General features: G+C 39.1%; 1 protein-coding gene across 5 annotated transcripts in view; it reads left to right on the top strand.

Annotated features, from left to right (window-relative positions):
- LOC114146626 (voltage-dependent R-type calcium channel subunit alpha-1E-like) overlaps nt 1-14,411 on the top strand; it is a 61,635-nt gene extending 47,224 nt beyond the window's left edge. For 2 of the 5 annotated variants that reach the window (XM_028020883.1, XM_028020886.1), the window contains exons 24-48: nt 798-857; nt 960-1,066; nt 1,476-1,487; nt 2,272-2,368; nt 2,468-2,628; nt 3,569-3,706; nt 3,927-4,128; nt 4,200-4,364; nt 4,440-4,550; nt 4,670-4,750; nt 5,015-5,134; nt 5,240-5,305; nt 5,445-5,536; nt 5,665-5,839; nt 5,955-6,082; nt 6,647-6,743; nt 6,914-7,019; nt 7,120-7,227; nt 7,316-7,416; nt 8,341-8,447; nt 8,549-8,648; nt 10,352-10,456; nt 10,841-10,976; nt 11,930-12,078; nt 12,549-14,411. In XM_028020883.1, coding sequence (XP_027876684.1) covers nt 798-857; nt 960-1,066; nt 1,476-1,487; nt 2,272-2,368; nt 2,468-2,628; nt 3,569-3,706; nt 3,927-4,128; nt 4,200-4,364; nt 4,440-4,550; nt 4,670-4,750; nt 5,015-5,134; nt 5,240-5,305; nt 5,445-5,536; nt 5,665-5,839; nt 5,955-6,082; nt 6,647-6,743; nt 6,914-7,019; nt 7,120-7,227; nt 7,316-7,416; nt 8,341-8,447; nt 8,549-8,648; nt 10,352-10,456; nt 10,841-10,976; nt 11,930-12,078; nt 12,549-13,073 — 3,249 coding nt within the window. In that variant the 3' untranslated portion in view covers nt 13,074-14,411. The remainder of the gene's footprint in view (nt 1-797; nt 858-959; nt 1,067-1,475; nt 1,488-2,271; nt 2,369-2,467; nt 2,629-3,568; nt 3,707-3,926; nt 4,129-4,199; nt 4,365-4,439; nt 4,551-4,669; nt 4,751-5,014; nt 5,135-5,239; nt 5,306-5,444; nt 5,537-5,664; nt 5,840-5,954; nt 6,083-6,646; nt 6,744-6,913; nt 7,020-7,119; nt 7,228-7,315; nt 7,417-8,340; nt 8,448-8,548; nt 8,649-10,351; nt 10,457-10,840; nt 10,977-11,929; nt 12,079-12,548) is intronic. The other 3 variants (XM_028020882.1, XM_028020884.1, XM_028020885.1) reach the window with 3 other exon arrangements.
- Nucleotides 14,412-15,285: the final 874 nt, after the last annotated feature.

Below are 15,285 nucleotides of genomic sequence, written 5' to 3'. Positions count from 1 at the left end.
CTCGCGCTTTCTCATAGTAAATTACCGAAGATGACATTTTAGCTCAGTGCGACTGTCAGGTTGGATCTCTAGTTGACATAACACAGTCAGCAACAATGTGTCATGACACATTTGGCTTTCATTCACATACAAGGTGAGAATAAGCTGCTCTGCTGCCAAATCGCTGTGCAGTTTGTTTTTTTGACAACTTTTCCCTTTTCACAGTGTCATGGAAAGTGTCCAGAGTAAGCGCACATTCGTCTTCTTTTTACGTCCGGATGGTGCAATGCTCCAAATCCATTGTGAATTCATAGGAATTTTCTCAGCAATAGTAAAAAGACATTTGATGCACTGAGTTGGTGTGCGGTTTAAAACCAGTTTGTTGCTCTGATGCTGATTTTCCTCTTATAAATTGGTCTCATGAGTCATGCAGCTTAATGGTAGCGCTGCTCTACATTACTGCCACACTTTAGGTAATCAGTGTGGTTGTTATTCTGCCAAACAACTGATATTTTGTGATTTGTTTTGGTGAATATTGTATGAGTGAGGTGATTCAACAGACCCAGATCCTGACAGAACTAAAAAATATCAGTATTTTTGTATCTGTGTCTATAATTGTATCTGCTTAGTTGATTCAGGCTGATTTTGATAGCATTCCCCAATGACCTGTTCCGTCCTGGTGAGTCTTGTCCTGAGGTATTTTTGTTTGGTCACCTCTCTAAGTACTGGGTAACAAGTGTAGTACCTGGTGAATAAGTCTAATGTAGAGTTGATCAACTATGGGGAGTTTGGTTAAATGCCCTTTTCAAACCGTACAGGTGCTGCGATATTTTGATTACGTCTTCACTGGAGTGTTCACCTTTGAAATGATCATAAAGGTAGGTGACTGAAGCAATTTTCCCATTTCAATTTTATATTTAAGACATTTTACAACATTTTTCTGGGCCTTTTTTCTGCATGCATATATTTTTGGCTTCCAGATGATAGACCAGGGTCTCATTCTGCATGATGGCTCCTATTTCCGAGACATGTGGAACCTCCTGGACTTCATTGTAGTGGTGGGAGCTCTGATCGCCTTTGCGCTAACGTGAGTCACAACAAAGTTCAGCCTTTTCCTATGACTAATGACTGACTCACCGCAGCTCATAAGTTTGAGAGCATGCAGTACTTTTATAAGCGGCCTTTCCTGAAGTCACAAGCTGCATGTATCGAGACACCTGTGAGCTTTTGGAGTGTGTAACTCAGGTTTAGGTTTCACTTCTGGGCTTTAAGAGGTGAAGGTGGTTTTTGGTGTAACTTTTTTTCTGTTGTCTTTCATGGCTTGCATGCGACAGATAACTAACTAACTGACTAACTAACCCCCACTGTGCAATTTGTTGAAGTTTTACTGTATGTTAATTTCTCTGTTGTTAATATGGCTGTGATGTAACCTTTTTTTATTCCTGAATTTTTTTCTCTGTTGTTCCTGTGGATTTTATGACTGTTGGGGCAACCAGGAATGTGATGGGGTAAAAATTTTTTACATGTGTACATCTCCCATAAATCCATCCATCCATCCATTTTCCGTGCACCCTTGTCCCTAATGGGGTCGGGAGGGTTGCTGGTGCCTATCTCCAGCTACGTTCCAGGCGGGAGGCGGGGTACACCCTGGACAGGTCGCCAGTCTGTCGCAGGGCAACACAGAGACATACAGGACAAACAACCATTCACACAAACACACACCTAGGGAGAATTTAGATAGACCAATTAACCTAACAGTCATGTTTTTGGACTGTGGGAGGAAGCCGGAGTACCCGGAGAGAATCCACGCATGCACAGGGAGAACATGCAAACTCCATGCAGAAAGACCCCGGCCGGGAATCGAACCCAGGACCTTCTTGCTGCAAGGCAACAGTGCTACCAACTGCGCCACTGTGCAGCCCTCTCCCATAAATCTTATACATATTTCTCTTGTTTCCATGCATCTTGACCTTTGCTTTCTCTTTAGATTAGTGCTTTTCTTACTATGTTATAGTTTACACGTCATTCAGAGTCTGGCATTTATTAGGAGTATAAAATGTGAATAAGTACAGATAGGTAGATTAGATAGATAGATAGATAGATAGATAAACACAGAATCAGAATTTTACTACTCATGTTTGCCTTTCTCTCAAACATGAAGTTCTTTGCTACATTGTGTGGTTTTTTTCTCTCAATTCACTGACATTTTGCTCTCACTACTTGTGTCATGTCTTCGTAATCAAGTTTGACTGTAGAGCTGTGCTCCTTAATGCCTTATTTTAACGTCAACAGAAACAACAAGGGCCGAGATATCAAGACAATAAAGTCCCTCCGAGTTCTGAGAGTTCTGCGACCTCTTAAAACCATCAAGAGGCTTCCTAAACTCAAGGTTTGATCAAGATATGAGAAACTTGTTTTTTAATGTTGCTTCACAGGCTTCTGACAGATTTTATTTACTTTGCCTCCCTCTTGTCTTTCTCCTCCACAGGCTGTTTTTGACTGTGTGGTCACGTCTCTAAAGAACGTCTTCAACATCCTCATTGTGTATCAGCTCTTTATGTTCATCTTTGCTGTCATCGCGGTCCAGCTCTTTAAGGGGAAGTTCTTCTTTTGCACTGACAGCTCCATGAAAACAGAAAAGGAATGTCGGTAAATAAGCATCCGATCTGTCCTCTCAGACTCACATTAATGTTCTGAGTAGGTATGCACCATATATATCAGCAAAATCCTCCTACATGTTGTCAGCCTCGATAAGCATGTCCTTCCATGCTGTGTAATAGGGAAACTGTAGACATAGAACCTGAAAATGAAGAGACAAAATCTGTTTTTCTGTTCTTGTCAGAAAGGTTGTTACAGCAAATTTCTTTTTGACATTTTGGGAAATATACTTTTTCACGTTACAAGAGGAGTCTTGCCTTTCTTGTCTTAAACTGTTAGGATTACAACCTGATGGTAGCTTATGGCAGAAATATTGACGGGTCATTTGTGATGGGTTTCTGTATTGTGGGATTACAGTATAAAATCAGTTGTGGTTTTATGAAAGAGCCAGACAAAACACTGGCACAGATTAAAGCTACCAATGTTCATTCAAGCATTTTCCAGGCAGGAAATCCTATAATATGCTAGCCACTTACAAAACATTAAAGCTCTCACGTGGCCACAAAGACATTCAACACTGTACCTTTCAGTATTTACATAACTGGCAGCAAATATGATAAAGTCGAGAAATATTATTTACCTTTTGATCATTTTTAGTTCCAGATCTCTTGCTTAGGGGCTGGACCATCATGCATCATGCTAAGAGCTAAATCCAGGTCTCACAAATATTTCTGAGCAGAAGGGTTTAAATTAACTTAACTTCATATTTGTCTCACTACCAGCAAGAAAACATGACGTTCCTAAATAGCCTTTTACAAATAAATTGGATTTAAGTCAACAATAGTCCACAGGATTATTTAAATTACTCTATCAATGTTTATGATGGTTAACATTCACATGTAACCAAAGCTTCAGTACTGTTCATTAAGTTGCAGGTTTCATAGGTGATTAAAGGGAAATGATGACCTCCAGTCTGCTCTGGTCCCTGCAGAGGCTTCTATATTGACTACAGCAGAGACAAGAAAGAGGTCAAGAGAAGAGAGTGGAGGAGACACGAGTTTCACTACGACAACGTCTGCTGGGCCCTGCTCACGCTTTTCACTGTGTCGACTGGAGAAGGGTGGCCTCAGTACGTTTAAATTTAAGTTAAAGCTTTGGATGGTTTATATTTATCGTTCAAGCTCTGAAGCATAACAGAGATTATCTTTTCATGGATGAGTTAGGGAACCTGTCTCAATATGTCATAATTATAGGTGAGGGCTGGCCCGTGAATGAGCCATAAATGCACATCTATTTTATTGTTCATGAGTGGGAACAGGAAGTATAATGGGTTTTGTTTTGTGCTCCAGGGTCCTTCAACACTCCACCGATGTCACAGAGGAGAACATGGGGCCAAGTCGCGGGAACCGGATGGAAATGTCCGTCTTCTACGTGGTCTACTTTGTGGTCTTTCCGTTCTTCTTCGTCAACATCTTTGTGGCTCTTATCATCATCACCTTCCAGGAGCAGGGCGATAAGATGATTCAGGAGTGCAGTCTGGAGAAGAATGAGGTATGAACAGTGATTGTTAACGTTATTTAAGGCATAGCTTGTGTTTATGCTGTTTAATTCCTCCCTATCAGAGGGCCTGCATTGACTTTGCCATCAGTGCCAAGCCGATGACCCGCTACATGCCCCAGAACAGACAAACCTTCCAGTACAGACTCTGGCACTTTGTGGCATCTCCTTCTTTTGAGTACACGGTGCTTGTTATGATTGCCTTGAACACAGTTGTTCTCATGATGAAGGTAAACCAATTTCTCAGTAATTTTTTTGGAATCCCTTTGAGATACCATTATAGTAATATCTTTCTTTCTTTTTAGTACCACTCCGCCCCAACAGCGTATGATGCCGTCCTAAAGCACCTAAACACAGCCTTCACAGTGTTGTTCTCCATGGAGTGTATACTGAAGATAATGGCTTTTGGATTTGTGGTAAGTGTGAACGTCAGCAGAAAAGACGCTAACTCAGGGGATTAAGAAACCAGTTTTTGTTCCTGCAATGCATTTGAATAAAAACATCAAATTAATTTTGAATTATTTTTTCTATGCAGAACTACTTTCGAGACACTTGGAACATTTTTGACTTTATCACTGTTCTTGGCAGCATCACGGAAATAATTGTGGACTTGCAGGTAAGCTGTGTTTCCCGAATGACAATCCACGCTTAAAAGGTGCAGACCTAAAAGTAAATACAAGAGCCGAAAGTTCCGAATGCAGCATCAAATGTTCTCGAGTTTTCTTGTGTGTGACGGTCTCTGCCTCCAGTGCTGACTTAGGTCATGTTGTGTTGAATTTCACCATCTGTGATTTACATCCTGCCGTTGCTGCCCGCCTGTCACCCTGTCCCTCTCTGACTGCATCACCCTCCCTCTAATCAACTCGTATGGTGGTCCCAGTCGGTGAACACCATCAACATGAGTTTCCTGAAGCTTTTTCGGACAGCCAGGCTGATCAAGCTGCTGAGACAGGGCTACACTATCCGCATTCTACTTTGGACATTTGTACAGTCCTTTAAGGTCTGAAAGTTGTCACTATCATTTATTCAAGTTACTTAGTTTGTTAGCTTATGCAATTATATTACAACAAAGTTCAGTATCTATATTTTCTTTCTTCTCTGACAGGCTCTACCATATGTCTGCCTTCTTATCGCCATGCTTTTCTTCATCTATGCCATAATTGGAATGCAGGTAATGTTATTGATACCATTGAGATAAGTTACAGAAACTTTACAAGTGAAGTCAGTTCAAAGGGATATATTTAAGTTTTAGTACACTATGCTATTGTTTGATAAGCATTTGAATCCCTGATGTTTTATGTGTTCTACAGGTGTTCGGAAACATCAAGCTGAATGATGAGAGTCACATCAATCAGCACAACAATTTTAAGACCTTTTTCAGTGCACTGATGCTTCTGTTCAGGTGAGCTGTACCTGAACAGAAATATCAGTGAAATATCAAAAGCCATTGCAGCCATTGTCAATTTAAACTAAACGATGGTCTAAAATATTGCTTAGTGTGTTTAATGCCGTTTATGTTTTAAACACCAGGAGTGCAACAGGGGAGTCCTGGCAAGAGATTATGCTCTCCTGTCTGTCTGGACAAGAGTGTGAACCAGATCCCTCCATTGCCCCCCTCACCATGTCTCCAGACCACGAGGGTGGGTGTGGGACTGACTTCGCTTATTGCTACTTTGTCTCCTTCATCTTCTTCAGCTCTTTTCTGGTCAGAATGAACAAAAAATAAATAAATAAATACAGTGTTTTTGCAATATTTTATTTTTCTTTCACCTGACCAGTGCTTTCATCTCAGACCTTTGTGTCTGTGTCTTTTTTTTTAGATGCTGAATCTATTTGTGGCTGTGATTATGGATAACTTTGAGTATTTGACACGAGACTCCTCTATTCTGGGCCCTCATCATCTGGATGAATTTGTCCGCATATGGGGCGAGTATGATAGACTGGCATGGTGAGAATTGGCCTCATTTTTGCAACTACTTTACATTTCACTATGTGAACCAGATCAGTGGTATTTTCTTTGTACCCAGCAGAGGGCAGTCAAAGAGCATGAAATGTCAAAGCCTCAAATTACCTACGCTGCAATCTTATAATTATCTTGCTAAAGCACTCAGTGGACAATGTTTATGCAGTGGACACCAACAGTAAAAGCTTTCATTGATCATTTACATCAAAACACACTTATGTGTAAGAATGGCCCAAACCTAAATCTACATTAATTGGAAATTTATGGCAAGCTTTCAAAATATATGTTTAATGTCTCCATCTGAATGAGTTTTAGCTATTTTCCTTTGAAAAATGAGCAAAGGTTTCAAAAAGGTTACTTTTTGGATTAGTATTTGGACAAAAAATTGAAAAGCATTTATTATTTTTCTCTCACTTTACAGTCATTGTGCACATTGTGCTGTCATATCTGAAAAAATAAAATATTGGATATATTAATAATAATAAACCTTGTGCTTTTCATTAATCTATCCACTTTCTGTGCTCTATGTCTCTGTTGTGTTTTCTAAAGTGGGCGTATTCACTACACAGCTATGTACGAGATGTTGACACACATGTCTCCGCCTCTGGGCTTGGGTAAAAAATGTCCTGCTAAGATCGCCTACAAGGTAATAAAAACATAATCATTGTTTTCGTGTGAAACATAGAAGAGATTGAGTTACTAAAAAATGTGTAAATGCAAACTGTTTTGGATTTGAGGCAATAGAAATCAGACTGTTTTTGTTCAATTGCTATGGTTTTACAAAATAATTTTATTTCCTCTTTTTGTCTTCTTCAGAGGTTGGTGTTGATGAACATGCCCGTGGATGAGGACATGTCTGTCCACTTCACTTCTACTCTAATGTCACTGATTCGCACAGCTTTGGATATCAAAATAGCTCGAGGTCAGAGTCATTGTTACCGTATTATAGTACGGTAATTCATAAATATTCATGAAATGAATAAAAAAAAAGATCAGAATGTACAAAGTATATATTGTCTCAGGTGGGGAGGACCGCATTGCTCTGGATGCCGAGCTGCAGAAGGAGATCAGCATCATTTGGCCTTATCTGCCGCAGAAGACCTTGGATCTCCTGGTTCCTATCAACAAAGGTCAGCCTCTAACTGTGGTAACATTTTTCCATCTGCTGCTGAGAGACCAGAGGTGAGGCTTAATGAAGTTTGTCCGCTGCTCCCACAGATACCGACATGACAGTGGGGAAGATCTATGCTTCAATGATGATAATGGACTACTTCAAACAAAACAAAGCAAAAAAGCTAAGGCAACAGCTGGAAGCTCAGGTCAGCACAGCATGTTTCCATGAACTCTGTTGCACCTTCTTTGGAGAGCGAGATTTTTTGTTATATTTGCATTTTCTTTTTCTTTGCTTTTTACTTCATAAAGTCACAGGGTTTCCTTAAAGTTTGGAAAAGGATGAAGGATGAAAGGAAGGATGCAACATTCTATTTTTACAGAGTAGAATGTTGCATCCTTCCTTTAATCCTCCGGTCCAAATGTCCTTACCTTTTTTCTTTGTGTCTTTCCTTTTTTTTTTTTTTACTTTGCTCCTTCTTTCTTACCTCATCTCCGAATCCCTCATCCCTGATGATTTTTATTCTTTCTTTCCTTTTCTTTTGTGTCTTACTTTTTTATATTGTTCCATATACACTCCTTCTTTTCATTCTGCATTTTTGAATACACCTTCCTTATGTTTTTCATTGTTTTTTTATTTTTCTATGGTGGTTCACAATTCTCTTCATGATGTTGTGGTCCATTTTATTTGATTCGTCTGTTTGAGTTCTTGCTCTGAAATACATTCAAGTTGTACCTACACTCAATTCAAATGTCAATTAACTATGAATAACTATCAGAAGTTTACATGGCATTATTTCTAGGTTTTCTAAATTATTTATAGGCATAGTAATCTTGCAGTGTGCAAACGCCTGACTGAAGAATGTAAGAAAAATTATCTCTTTTTCTCATTGTTCTGTCATTCGGCAAAATTGAGAGATAGAAAAAATATACAAATATACGGAAATAAAATAAGTTTAGATTAAATTTATTATAAATTCCACTGGGTGGGGGTCTGTGGCTCACATCATTTTTCAGCAATCAGTCATGGCTCTAAAGATGTGAAGAAACAAAATCTTAACTGCAGCTTTAGTTATTTATAAAGTTGTGACCTATATTTGAGCTGTCATGTATATTTTTTTGTCTTGTTTCAGAAAAGCAACTTAATATTTAAACGTCTGGATGCCTCCACCCTACCTGAGGACATTCTGTCCAACACCACTTCACTGCCAATGATGGCTCACAGTGCGGGTTCGGCCCTGTGAGTCAGCAAATGTTTGAAAAACATATGTACAGGATGTGTGGAGCACTGCTGCATATGTTTGCTTTCTGAATTTCCCCCTATTCCTGTCTCCCTTATAGAACCAGAGGGGGCTTTGTGGCTTTGAGTCCTATCTCACCCCAGGAGCTATTTTTGCAGCCCGTAAGCTCAGACACTGATGCCGGTCAGCAGCAGAATGTGGTGAGACAGAGGACAGATGCAACCACCACCACTTTTTAAATGAATAATCAATGAAATTGCTTTAAATATACAATTCAAAGAAGGAAAAAAAACAGTATATAACTTTATGTGATATCTTATTTTGGGTGAAAATGTTTGTGGCATATATAAGTGGTCACTGATGTTTCAGTGCCTTGTAGAGCACGGCAACACTGCTTTTTGTGCTCCTGTGTCTTCGCCTTTAGCAGGTTGCAATATAGGAGACAGACTGTCTCATTGTTGATGAGTTGCAGTGTCTTTACTGACTGGTTGTACTGGTCTACACTCCCTGCCAGTCGAATCATATCAAATTACTCTGACATGTTTTCATTTAAATATCCAGAGGAATGCATTTCTCCCTCTTGACAGATGCAGTCTGACTTTTAGGATTTGATCTTCCATGACATATTGCTCTTCCAAGCTGAGACATGCAGTGCCTGGCAAAAAATATTTCTACTCCTTGAACTTTATCCCATGTTGCCACTTTACAAATTAAAAATTAAATGGATTTCAATTGGGATTTTAAGTAACAGAGGTGAGTCCCAAACTTCTGAAAACTATGGTGTGTAATTTTCAAAAATATCCAACAGTGTGACATCCATTTTTATTCAGGCCTCGTTACTCTGATTGGAGCGCATAATTTCCTTAGGAGATTACCTAAATAGTAAATAGTCCATCTGTGTGTAAATTAATCATAGTATAAATACAGCTGTTCTTTTCAGTCCCCAGACATTTGCTAGAGAACATTAGTGAACACAAACAGCACCATGAACACCAAGGAATACAGCAGATAGGTCAGGGGCTCAAGTTGCGGAGAAGTTTAAAGTAATTGCAAACCTACCAAGATATTTCTGTTCTCCTGAAATTACAAGATGGGAAAGGAAAGCATTACTCAGAGATGGCCAAGAGGTCCAAGGTAGCTTTGAATGGGCTGCAGAACATTTTTAGGTATAAGGTCCCTATAATTATAATTAATATACTGATATATTTGGCAATAAAGAATGGGTAAGATATTCCCATCTTCCTAAAATAATGGAGAAGTCATTTTTTGCCAAAAGGGACTTCTTTTTTTGGAAAAAAATCATCTTTTGGCAACAAAAAGGGGTCATTTTTTTTCTTTAGGTTTTCAAAAATTAGACCATTATTTTAGGAAGGTGACAATATGCAATGTTTGCAGATGTAGCTGTAGCAAGAGATGATTCTGGAAAGTATTGACTCAGGGAGCTGAAAAATTCTTCGCCATATATCAAAAATGTTATTTGAGGAAAAAATGTGAAAACCCTGCATCATTTTTCTCTTTCTACTGTTATGCGGTTCTTCTACTACATAAATCTCCTTGACCTTTGTGGTTGTAATGCGATACACTAATACTTTTGCCATGTACTGGAAACTCTCTTTCTCTGTACATTCTTGTCCTTCTTCACTCTGCTCTTCTCTTTTATAGCCTCACTTTCTCATTTTTCCCTCTCCTCACTAAATCAAACTTTTCAGCTATTAACATGTTTGTGTTTGGCTGAAATGGTTTCTATGGAGATTATGGCTGAGGTGGCCCTCAGTGATGAAATGGCTCGTTTGACCTTCTCTTCTTTGAGCTGGGCCTCTGCATAGGAGAGGCAGTGCTATCAGAGACATGATCAGTGGCCTGTCTTTCCTTGCCCTCTTGTCTAATTTCTGTACTCACGTAGGTGGGCGAGTGCATTTGGGGCATTAAAATCCCATTGGAGCTTCCACTTGGGAGAGGCCTTTGTGTGCGGGCCTCCTCTATGCCACGTCTGGCCGTAGAGTCGCAGGTATTCAAAATCTTCCATGACATAGCTCCCTGGCTGGATCTTGGCTTCGATGGCTGCATGGGCTCTTAAGCCAAAGTCCTCGGGTTTTTTCTCTATGTGCACGGTTTGTCTGTTTTTAATCCAGAAGAATTTGGTTGCGAGATTTGCTGCTTTCAGAAGTTGACTGAGTTTCAATGAGCTGTCAGGGTGTCATCCATGAATGCTGGTGGATAAACTTGTTATGACTTTCATCCCCAAAATAGAACAAGCTAAACCAAAGGATTCACTGCACTTTTGCACCAATAAATGCATGAAAACTTACTTCTTATTGTTTTTTCTAAATCATGGGATGGAGCTTGGTATTTTCTAAATCTACAGTTGTTTTTGTTTGTGGTCACATATTAGCAGGAAGAGGCTAAAGGTGGCTCCATGAAGCGTTCAGTCTCCACGGTTGCAGATCAACGTGTAAATGGTCTCTGGGAGGAGGAGAAAAGCCCTGAGAGAGTGTACCGACCTCGACATAAAAGCTACAAGGCTGCTGGTTAGTCATGTTTTGTGTGTTCTTGACTATGCCCTTTCTATAGTTACAAGTTCCTGTCCAAGTTATGAATACAAATTTTGTCTCACAAGTAGAAAAATATAAATCTGCAATCTTCTTTTTTTAGGAAGCTCTCAGCATGGCCTTGAAATATTTTTTTGGATTTAATCCGCATAGACAGCGTTGTAAGTAACAGAACAAATAAGTTTAAACTGTCATGCTGAAGTCAAATGATCACAATAGACTACATGACAGGTTATCTTAAGAGTGGAGCTTCACACGCCTCATGTGATCTTCTTTGGGTTTTTTTCTTTTAACATGATGTCAGGTTTTAAAATTAAAACCTTTGAGTCCTTCTGCATTCCTGAGACATCTAGAATGCTGCTCCAGCTTGATATAATTTATGTACTAGGAGAACTAGAGTATGATGTGTTGGCACTGATGTGTAACCCTGGAGTGATGACTTTTAAACCGAACCTTTTCAAGGACAGATATATTTAAATATCTTCCAACGTTTTTAAAATCATCACATTTTCACGATAGAAGAAGTCGTCATAAAAAATTGCATGTGGTGATATGAAAGTTCAAAAGCATCCTAACACCTCACTAACCTATAATCGAAGCTACACAATAATGGTTTACGTAACTGAAGGTAATATAGTTACTTGAATTTTCTATAAAGTGCCTGTATGTGCCTGGAAAATACAGAACATCCCCTTAACATAGGAGGGAATAACTATGTAATTGATGAAATAACATCACTGCCACAAGGGTTAATTGGCTGGCAATTTAATAAACAGGACATTTTAATTACTATCCGTATATAGCCTAGTTGTTCAATACGTTACCGAGTAGTAACAATTATAGGTACTAATAAGAGAAAAGTCTTTCAGGGAAAAGAGAAAAGTTATTATTTTATTAAATATGCACATTTATGTTCTTCTGTTTCTTACCAGTGTCACGGTCTGAGCACAGGGAGCGAGGTCGTTCCAAGGAACACTGTCACCTGTTGTCTCCAGACATGTCTCGTTGTAACTCAGAGGAAAGAAGCTTGCAGCCCTCACGTTCCTCCAGCGTAGAACGAGCCCTTCCCCAGGATAAACAGGTGAGTAAAATATATACACCTAGACTCCAAACAACCAAATAAGGTGTTTTTTTAAATATTATAAAACTTTTCTACTGCTTTAGCATGTTACCTTGTATATTGACAGTCTCAATAATGGATCTTTACCCAACCAAATCATGTTTGTTGACCAATTTCACTGACCAGTGGGGGACATATCAACTTAGTAGCAGCAACATTTCTAAGAGTATAATCACTTTCAAACTGCTAGGACAAAGATTTGGAAAAGAGAGTCACTGTATCTCAATACCTTTCTGTGCTTCTTTTGACTTCATTTTCAAACACCTAAAATAATAAAATGAAAATGAATTTTTTTCCAGCTTTTGAATAAATGAATAATGAAAAATGTTAACTTTAAATGACTTCACATTTTTAAAGGTCCTGTAAATTGATCTGAATGAAAAGTCAAGAGTAACTACTGGATTAACTGATTGTAATTTTTTTTATTTCAGGGTAACAGCTCGGACAGCCCAGTACCGTCCACCTCAGAGTCCAGCACACCCAGCGGCCGACGACCTCTCTCACAAACCCCAACCCGATCTCGCCCTCACATTTCCTATTCCCCTCTTGTGTGTCGCACACAAGCCTCTGTCGGAGAGGATGATGATGAACAAGGCAGCCCAGAGACCACAAGACGGAGCAAGGCCTCATGGGAGCCCCAAGAAGGAGCTGCGGGAGGGAGGCGGAGTCAACTTGACATAAACGCGTCCCCGCCTCGACGCTACCCTTCAGAGCCTTTCCTGGCTTCACAAGAAGACGACCACAGCCCGGACCCCTCTGGTCCCATGGAGACGTTGACCTTCGAGGCGGCCGTGGCCTGCAGCCTGGGACGCTCAAACACCATTGGCTCAGCCCACCCACGCTGGCGGACTGGCTGGCAGGTCCCCAACGGACACTTTAGGAAGCGTCTCATGCAGACGGCCTCCGCTGCAGGCTGCGACCCCCTCAGCGACACAGAGGAGGACGACAGGTGCTAGGGACGGGACACACAGCATGGACGAGGATATCGGCACCCAGAAATGAAAGTCAATGAGTCTCTTTTTTTTTGCCTTGTCAAGGTTGTGAGCACTCTGGATGTCAGGCAAATACCCAAAATGACAAAGACCTTAATACTTCCTGAAACTGTAGATGCCAACTTACAAAGAACACTGACAATCAATAAGGTCTATTTCCTGATTTGTACTTGATGATACAGAGTAATAATGCATCTCAAGTTGTCACTAAGTAAAGAAAATTACTGGAAACAATGGACCAGGTCATGCCATTTGTGTCAATAGGTATTTTCATTCCTGAAGATGTTTTTAAAAGATTCTGTGTTGCTCTAAAAGGTATTTATCTGTGGGGTATGTGAATATGTAACTATGTTTTGTTATAATTTTTCTGTAAATAAATCCTGATCATCTCACCATTGCCATCTATTAGAACAGGTCAATGCAACAAGCCATCATAAAGAGGCAATGTGATACTTTTCCAGGCAATGATATATTAATAATAAGAGATACTAATAATGCTGGATTTTTTTACTGTATGAATGAATGTGCAGAGGTCAGCTGTCTAATTCCCCTCTTCATTTTTCTTTTTTGGTATTAAGCATTGTAAGTTCACAAATCTGGGATATGGTTAAAGTAATAGAATATCATAGAATGATTCGTTTGTGATTTCACTTAATATAATTATTAAATCATGCAATCATCACACCTCAGATCTCTAACTTCGGTCAGTTTTGCATCATTTTTAATTGTCAATCCCTTTAAACTGAACTTTTTTTGGCACAAAGACGGTGGCAGAAAAGTAACTTTGCATATCATGCAGAACAGAGATTTGTCACGGTGAAAAATGAGGAAATGCCTCTCTTCAATTTCTGACCATTAAAGAATCTCAGAGTAGTTGAGAGTGCGGTTTTACCACATAATGATCACAAAACTGATCTACATCTATTATTGTGAACACTACATGAAGACTGCGAAACATGAACTATAGAAACTTTACAGGTACATCATGACACATTTTGCTTCAAAAAATACACATTACTCTAATGCATTTGCAAATAATGTACAGAGAAAATATGCTGTTTATAACATTAAAAAAATGGAAAAATAATAGTCTTTGCTGGCAAGCTTTAAAGATGGAATCTTTTGAAATATTCATATTAAGGTTGTGTATTGTTTTATTTGCCTGACAAATAGGTGAAATTATTGAAGCTCTCTTAACCAAAAGATTTTACTTTAAGTTCCAGGAATGCAAATACTCTGTGGGTTTGTATGTGTACAATAGCTGTATATACAAGTAAAGGTGTCCTCAAGTGGCCATTGTTATTTGAAGTCTTGTCATTTTTACCCTTTTATTAAGTCAAGTAATCTCAGTATTGGAGACTTTCTGTTTTTTATGTTTATCTGTATGCTTTTATTCATATTAATATCAAAAGATTATATTTTGATATAAATATGTAACATAATGTCTACGAAGGAAGACTATTTGTCGGGTTATAGTAATGCATAGAGGGAACTACAGAAAGAAACTTAATTAGTGATATGCAAATGTGGGTTGTGGCACATATTGATACTAAGAAGAGTATTGCATTGATAGTAAAGAAGAAGAAGAAACAGCCCAAACAAGAGATTTGCTTTTGGTTTAAAATGTTAACAACATATAAATAATAAGTATAAATATTTAAACTTTTGAGGAAATAAAGGAAAAGACAAAAACAATGCACACATATATGTGAATGTACAGCCAATTCTAGGTTTTTTTTTTCATAAAGAAAAGTTGTTATAGTTAACATATGCCTATTTTGTTTGTCAATGGAGGAGCAGGCTTATGAAGAGGCAATTTAATACTTTTCAGACAATGAAAAAGTCTCAGTGTCAGTAGTCTCAAACTCAAATCCTCAAGGGCTGGTGTCCTGCAACTTTTAGATGTGTCCCTTGTCCTACACACTGGAATGGTTAAACTGCATGCAGTCAGCTCTGGAGAGCTCTGCTAATGAGCTCTGTTGGAGCCAGGTGTGCTGAAGCAGAGAGACAACTGAAAGCTGTAGGACACCGGCCGTTGAGGACTGGAGTTTGAGATCATAGCTATAAGGATTTCATCAGAGATCTTGGGAAAAGAAGTTATGTTGGGGCAGCTGGTTTTGCAAGTAGCTTTGTAGATGTGCCTCAACTGTTCATATACATGTTTTTGTGGAAAATA

This window comes from Xiphophorus couchianus, chromosome 6 (genome assembly GCF_001444195.1).
Source record: "Xiphophorus couchianus chromosome 6, X_couchianus-1.0, whole genome shotgun sequence".
NCBI lineage: Eukaryota > Metazoa > Chordata > Actinopteri > Cyprinodontiformes > Poeciliidae > Xiphophorus > Xiphophorus couchianus.
The sequence above is the reverse complement of the archived record's forward strand: the minus strand, read 5'-3'. Positions and strand labels throughout refer to the sequence as shown.